Here is an 8,271-nt window from a genome sequence, read left to right as displayed (position 1 = left end):
CTCCCAGGCCTCTGGTAGAGGACCCGAGCTCAGAGGATGAAACAAAGACCACCCGCGGAGGGTGAGAAGGGAATTTTTTTTTTTTATCTCAAAATGACATTTGGTTTTTGACATTGATATAAGCAGGAAACCAAAATGCTTCCTCAGCATTCATGCATTGATTCAACATATTTTTATCTTATTGTGGCACTTCCTGCTGGACAATAGGTGATCAGTCTCACCTGCAGTTGGCTTCCTGGTTCTATATAATTGCGGGCCAAGAACTTCAGAGCCTCATCTATGGAGATGACAGGAAGTGACAATTTTAACACCACCACCCACTGAGTCCATGACAGAGGGCGTATCTGAAAAATCACCTGAGGACACAAACATCAGGCAAAATGTTAGTTTCAGATTTAAATGCTCACCTGCATAAACCCAAACGTTGAAGTATGATGTTTGTTTATAAATACTGTTTTCATTAAGCTATCAGACAGAAACAACTTACTGGCAGTGGATCCACATACAGAATCAGAAAGTGCAGAGCCATGGAGAGGCAGATGGCTCCCAGCAGCCACGGGTTTGACCACGGAGGCATTTTCAGCAGTGACTGATTCTCTGAAAGACTGGAAAGAAAAAGTTAACAGTAGAGCTAACTTCTTTTAATCTGAAGGATGCAAAGAAACAACAAACAGATCATAGGAATCAAATGGTGATTCTAAAGTAATTACAACATGAGTGAGTGTTTCTAGTAGAACAATATAGTACTTGTGTGGGAGTGTTCAGAACCCTGAACCCAGCATGGTACTTCTACATTTTCCTATTTCAGACAATAAAAAATGTACATATATGTGTTGGAAACCTCAATTTAAATACTTCATACAGTGAAAGTAATGGTTTTATCAAACAAAGAAGTGTTACATTAAAGCATGATACAAACACAAGGAAAATGTGCTCAAAGTAAACATATTTGTGCTATTTCTGCATGGCAGGACAGTTGCACCTTCAAATTTTAAACTCGAAATCTGATTGTTTTAAACTCTTTTATATTATGACATTTTTCTCTGACAGTCCTACAAGAAAGGATATTTATTTGGGATCTGGATATTTTGGTTCTTGTGTTCCTTGTGTTTTCCTTGTTCTCAGTTGGTCTCCCTGTGTCCCTGCTTCTCAGTCATGCCACGCCCATCTACACCTGTTCCCAATCATCAGGCCCAGCCCTTTGCATTTCATCTCCGATCAGTCATTGTTGTTTGGCTCACTACCAGGTTCTCCTCGTGATTCTACTTGTGTTCATTAGTGATGGTGAAGCTAAATGACACAGCTTTGCAGTGCTGAGGAGTGACGCAGAACTGCATCCCAGTGGAGGACCTAAATAAGCCTCTTTGCTGCCTGTCATATACACTTTGAACTTGTATGGAATAAATATTGTGAAAATGTAATCTTGTGGATTGGGCTTTTAAAGCCTTGACTGTGAAGTGCCCAGCCCCTTTAAAGCTCAACTGAAAAGTGTCTTGAAGCCAACATTAGTTGAAAGAAAATCATAAAATATGCTTACTATAAAATAAAACAAAAAAAGGAAAGATTTATATATTTTTCTAATACCAAACACTAAAGAAACCACTCTGGTTTATTTGGCTTTGTCCGTTGCCCCCCCTGATGTGTGAAGTCTGCTGGGCTGCTGAGGTTCTGCAGTGGATAAATACCACTACAGTATCATTTACTTTGTTGGAATTAATTATTCAAATCAGACAGAAAATACCACTTGAGTTTCATTTTTTTGGCTTCCCTATAGATAAAAGCCTTCCTCAGATTTGGATCCATTACTATCAGAACTCAGGTTTGGACCACTTCAAAAAGAAGATAGGAGGGCAAAGCTTAAGCAAATCAAAATGGCAGCCACATAAATGAGGCTGTTTGATGTTCACTGGCTGTTATGGTAAACCGAAAAGTTTTTCTTACATAATGTTTGACCCCATAAACACCATGTTTTGAATTATCATTAGTCAATTCTGACTGTCAGTTAGCAAAATATCTCAAGAACCACTTGACAGATTTTATTTAAATTCTCAGAAAGTAATCTTTAGACGAACATCTAAAACCGATGAACTTCTGGTCGTCGTTCTGATTCAGGTTGGCTGCCACAGCTACCTTATCAAACAAAAACATTCTGTCATTTTTGAACTGAGTCAAAATGTGTAGTGATAGTAGGTGCCAGCGATCCCCAACACATACTGTTACTGCAAAAAGCTCCTTAAGTTTCTTGTTTGAAAATTTACCATAAACTATTGGTAAAAATGTCTGTTTGTGAAATATACACAGCTCAGAAAAATAAAGGGAACACTCAAATAACACATCCTAGATCTGAATGAATGAAATATTCTCATTGAATACTTGGTTCTGTACAAAGTTGAATGTGCTGACAACAAAAATCATCAATGGAAATCAAATTTATTAACCAATAGAGGCTGGATTTGGAGTCACACACAAAATTAAAGTGGAAAAACACTACAGGCTGATCCAACTTTGATGTAATGTCCTTAAAACACGTCAGAATGAGGCTCAGTATTGTGTGTGGCCTCCACGTGCCTGTATGACCTCCCTACAACGCCTGGGCATGTTCCTGATGAGATGGTGGATGGTCTCCTGAGGGATCTCCTCCCAGACCTGGACTAAAGCATCCACCAACTCCTGGACAGTCTGTGGTGCAACGTGACGTTGGTGGATGGAGCGAGACAAGATGTTCCAGATGTGCTCAATCGGATTCAGGTCTGGGGAACGAGCGGGCCAGTCCATAGCTGAATTTGCCAATCCTGGTGTTCTCTGGCAAATGCCAAGCGTCCTGCACGGTGTTGGGCTGTGAGCACAACCCCCATCTGTGGACATCAGGCCCTCATACCATCCTCATGGAGTTGGTTTCTAACAGTTTGTGCAGACACATGCAAATCTGTGGCCTGCTGGAGGTCATTCTGCAGGGCTCTGGCAGTGCTCCTCCTGTTCCTCCTTGCACAAAGGCAGAGGTAGCGGTCCTGCTGCTGGGTTGTTGCCCTCCAATGACCTCCTCCACGTCTCCTGGTGTACTAGCTTGTCTCCTGGCAGCGCCTCCAGCCTCTGGACACTACGCTGACAGACACAGCAAACCTTGCCACAGCTCACATTGACGTGCCATCCTGGATGAGCTGCACTACCTGAGCCACTTGTGTGGGTTGTAGAGTCCACCTCATGCTACCACGAGTGTGAAAGCACCACCAACATTCAAAAGTGACCAAAACATCAGCCAGAAAGCTTAGGTACTGAGAAGTGGTCTGTGGTCCCCACCTGCAGAACCACTCCTTTATTGAGTGTCTTGCTAATTGCCAATAATTTCCACCTGTTGTCTATTCCATTTGCACAACAGCAGGTGAAACGATTGCCAATCAGTGTTGCTTCCTAGGTGGACAGTTTGATTTCACAGAAGTTAGATTTACTTGGAGTTATATTGTGTTTAAGTGTTCCCTTTTTTTGAGCAGTGTACAATGAATCACTGAACAGAATTTAATAAAGTTCTCAGAACGTAATCATTTGAAGTACACCTACAACTCATTAACGTTTGGAGTCATCTTGATTGAAGATGGCCACCACAGCTAAACACAAAAGGGGCAGGCGGAATTGTTCTAGTTGTTATTGTATCCAAGGATTAGGGGTGCACTTTTACTGGGTTAACTACAAAACAACATGGTATTTTAGTTGTGCAGTTTATTACTCCAGCTTCAGGAGAATTCAATTCATCCATCCATTTTCTTTACTTGTTTTCCTTTCCGGGTCACAGAGAGCTGGTGCCTATCTCTAGCAGTCACTATGCAAGAGGCAGGGGACATCCTGGACAGGTTGCACGTCCACCACAGGGCCACAAACCAGACAACCATACTTACGGACAATTTAGGCCCCGTTTACATGAGAACGATCTCTGGAAATGTTAGTGTTTTTTTCAATGTTTGTGGTGAATCAATAAGAAAAAAACACATTTACATAGATATTGCTGTGCTCATTGAATCTGCTGTAGTTTCCATGCCCGGCAGAGATGCCAGATAGGAAATGACAAACCATCATACTGTCGCTGTATTTTGGCCCAAACTATCATCTGTGGTGAGTGAGGTGTGGGGAAGTTGTAAGAATAATTGTGTGTTGTGATCGATGAACATGTGCGCAGACTAGACCCTAAAACTATGTTATAAAAACAGCAATTAGCGTGTATCTGGAAGCACCGATGCCAGGCTTTGTTAACTGACTCAGTTTGCTTATGCCTGGGGCCGGCCCTGGTTGCAGCTTCATCGACCCCTCACAGGGGTTTGAGCCAAGTATTGTGTGACTGGTCAGAAGTTGTTGTGGGCGTGTTTATGTGGAAAAGCAGGTGAGCTTTAATGGAGGTATTTAGCTTCTACTGCTCCGTTGATAAGCAGCTGGCTGAGGCTGTTAGAAAATGCAGCTGTTCCAGCAAAACGTATAAACCTATAAAGTTCAAAAGACAGCACAGAGACACAGGCGGGGCTTCCAAGCTGTGACTGTCTCAGTCGGTTTAATAAACACGTTTGATAAGGGAAGCAAAAATCTGTACAAGGACAGTTGAGGCTGCAGGAGAAGAGAGGAGCTTCCTGGGAGTTCTGAGCCGAGTGTCTCGAGGACTATGACTTCTTGATGTCTTACAGAGTATGCCAGAGCCTTTAGTTACCAGTCAACCTAACCTGCTTGTTCTTTGGTCTGTAGAAGGAAACCGAAGTCCACCCAGAAAGGCCTTGGGTTGGGAGGTAATTCTGCAACCTTCTTGCTGTGAGTTAAAACTCTGGGAATGTTTTTCAATCCTTCAAAATAAGAGTCTCTAACACATATACTAACCTCAAAAAACAGTCTTTAAACATATGAAACCAATGAAAACATTTTACTTTAGTAAAACAGATCCTGCAGCCTTGGCCACCAAATATTTGGAGGAGTATGTAGTGGGGTTCACGAAAGATGACGTTTTCCAACAATGTAACTTTTTTCTGTCAATAAAACCGAAATGTCAATCTCAACATTTATACTTTAATCTCAAAATTTAGAAAAAAAACTATTTCCTACTCATTTCTTTTTTCTGAGTGACCCTAATATGTTGTCATACTTTGTTGTATGTTTTTATGAGCTTAAGTGGGAAAATAATAGTTTATTTGTCTGCACTGAGAGTGCTTGCATTTTGTTCTTACCTGTTTAAAGCGTTGCACATTTCTATGGTGACCAGCACAGACAGAGCCAAGGTCATTGGGCTCGGAGACTCAAAAACTGAACACTGCACACCAGCAAACTCATCATGGCCTTCACGGCACTGAAGATAATGGGACTGTGGTAAACACAAGGAAATAATATAACTACTTACTATGTATAACACAGATGTTTTTATTTGTCTACAGTACTGTGTAAGTGTCTTTAATTTCTTTATATTTTGCTTTTGACAAGTAGTACTTTAGTGCCTTGAAAATGTCTTCATACCTCTTGAACTTTTTCACATTTTGTCATTAAAACAAGTAAATAGAGTCCACATGTGTGTAATTTAATCTCAGTATAAATCCATCTGTTCTGTGAAGGCCTCAAGAGGTTTGTTACAGAACATTAGTGATCAGACAGCAAGACCCAGAGACACACCAGACAGGTCAAGGACAAACTCTTCCATCCTTAGACATAGACTGGGTCCCTGCTGTCTCTCATTGTGGGATATTGAAACCAGTAGGACCCAGTTTACAGAAGCTGCCATGTTGTATACTGTGCACTAAGGATGTAGGACCTACTTTGTTGTACACAGTCGTACCTTGTACCATGATTGTGGCTGTGGTACAGTGACTTAGAGTACATGCCCTGTAAGTCACTGGTAAATAGCCCTATCAGTAGGCTGTAAGTACCAGTTACATGCTCTGTAAACATCTGGTAAGTGCCCTGTGTGCATTAATTACCCTGGAAGTACCTTGAAAGTACTAGGTACGTATGTGGTACACGCCTTGTAAGAACCATGTACATACTAGTACCAGGTATAAACCCTGTAATTACATAGTAATTAAGGATGGAAATGAACTTTGAAGTCAGTTTGCCCTGCAGTAAATGAAAAAACTTCACCAGCTCGGCCCTCAGATCAAGTTTTCTGATCAGGAAGCAAAAGAAACAAACAAACAACAACGGCATAAAATAAAACACACAAGACAAGTACACAACTTTCTGGATTTCTAATTTGATTATATTGAATAATTTTACATTAATACTCCAAATTAACAAAGATCAAATGGGGGAGAAAAAAAACTTCTATTAAATAATTCTAAAAACTATAAAATTGAAGAAGTGGTGTGTGTATATATATTTACCCTTTTCACTTTAAAGCCCCAAACACTGCATTCAGAAGCCACTTAATTAGTTAGATCACCTACAAGTAGATATTATTTAAGTGCAGAAAAATAGGCCTAAATCTTTAGAATGAGGAAAACTATATCCATATTTGACGACATTTATGCTTCAATATTCACCCTATAGAGTGAACATCATAAAAATATTGGAATAGTGTAGTTCCGCTAATCTGAGTTTTGGTTTACATCTGCCTGTAGGCATGATGTAAATGTTTCCTTTTGGACTTTATTATTGTGTATGGATGGATGTCAGATGTTTAGTGACTCTTATAGGTTATATGGTTTTCTACTTTTGTAAAATGGAGATTGAGTCACCTGACCGCTCCCCCCTCCCTAACTCTATAAGACATCAAAAACACATTGTTTCTTCATGTCAATGACAAATTTATCTATATTTAAAAACAACAAAACTGACCAAAGTGCTTCACAAGGAGAAACCATCAATAAAATAAATAATAGGAAATTCAATGAGTAAATTCAATGAATAAATTCAAAATTCGGGGCGGCGGTGGCTCAGTAGGTAGGGGTTTGTCCTGTAATCGGAGGGTTGCTGGTTGCTGGTTCGAGCCCCCGCCGTTGTGTCCTTGGGCAAGACACTTCACCCGCCCTGCCTACTGGTGGTGGTCAGAGGGCCCGGTGGCGCCGGTGTGATGGCAGCCTCACTTCTGTCAGCCCGCCCCAGGGCAGCTGTGGCTACAATGTAGCTCACCTCCATCAGTGTGCGAATGTGAGGATGAATGGGTGAATGATTGTAGTGTAAAGCGCTTTGGGGTCCTTGGACTAGATAAAGCGCTATATAAGTGCAAGCCATTTACCATTTACCATTTAACATTCAATGGAAAGGCATTGTTGGCCATAAAACATTTTCACTGTTACCTTCACAATGGGCTTTAAACAAAGTCTCTATGCATAGATACACAAAGGAATATATAAGAATATATGTGTGTTTGTTTGTGTAACTGAAATTACCAAATAAAAAAAAGTGGAAAATGAATATTTTAAAATTTGCATTCCACTTGTTTTTTGTTAGTTTTTAAAAGGCATAAATGTATTGTTTGGCCTAAATAATTGGTGGCTTTGCTTTCTGCTTGTTATATTGCTAAAAAAGTATAGTTTCCTTAAATAATTTATTGAGGGGGGGGGATCTCTGTTTTTCTGAAATTGAGGGGGTCAGGACTCTCCCAAGTCCCTGGGCTTTATGCCCCTGCCTCTAATGTTCAATGTTCTTCTCACGTGTTCCAGCCATTTAATGAGCCACAATATTTACATCAAACAGACAGTTGTCATGGCAACAAACAAGTTTACCAGTTGGTAGAAGGAGAGTTTGGGTCCATCATGGGCTGCCATAAACCACCAGGCAGCAGCTCCGACAGTAGCTGCTCCAACATAACCTGCACATAACACACATGCACTTTATGATATTCTGCTGCAAGACTGACAAAAGGCAATGAAATCATTTAAAATGAACAGACAGATATAAACACAGGCAGGTGACAATAAACACAATGTAAATGTACATTAAGAACTTTAGGTTAAGGAATTAACCCCGGTTCTCTTTCAACATTCGTTTCGGTATCTCACTATGGGACACGCCCCCGCGCCTGTCCCCGAGAAGCTCTATTACATTACGCCAGTCCTGACTGGCCGACAGAAGTGACGTCAGCTCCAGGAGGAGGGCTTCCTCCCAGCATAAATGCCTGACGTCACGCAAGTGATCTTCAGTCTTTTAAGCACACCTCTTCCTCGCTCCAGGCAAGGAGGGTGATCTGGTGAGATACCTCACTCATGTTTCAGAGAACCGGGGTTAATTCCTTAACCTAAAGTTCTCTTTCAACATTCGTTTCGGTATCTCACTATGGGATATAGCGACTCCCGTATTGCCAGATAAGCTTAC

General features: G+C 41.0%; 1 protein-coding gene across 2 annotated transcripts in view; it reads right to left on the bottom strand.

Annotated features, from left to right (window-relative positions):
- LOC108246921 (sarcoplasmic/endoplasmic reticulum calcium ATPase 2) overlaps positions 1-8,271 on the bottom strand; it is a 59,341-nt gene that overhangs the window by 5,808 nt on the left and 45,262 nt on the right. For both annotated transcript variants that reach the window (XM_017434693.3, XM_037976112.1), the window contains 4 exons: positions 7,683-7,768; positions 5,196-5,329; positions 488-605; positions 222-356 (listed from right to left, as the gene is read on the bottom strand). In XM_017434693.3, the coding sequence (XP_017290182.2) occupies positions 222-356; positions 488-605; positions 5,196-5,329; positions 7,683-7,768 (473 nt within the window). The remainder of the gene's footprint in view (positions 1-221; positions 357-487; positions 606-5,195; positions 5,330-7,682; positions 7,769-8,271) is intronic.

This window comes from Kryptolebias marmoratus, linkage group LG6, assembly GCF_001649575.2.
Source record: "Kryptolebias marmoratus isolate JLee-2015 linkage group LG6, ASM164957v2, whole genome shotgun sequence".
NCBI lineage: Eukaryota > Metazoa > Chordata > Actinopteri > Cyprinodontiformes > Rivulidae > Kryptolebias > Kryptolebias marmoratus.
This window is presented reverse-complemented; position numbering and strand designations above follow the sequence as displayed.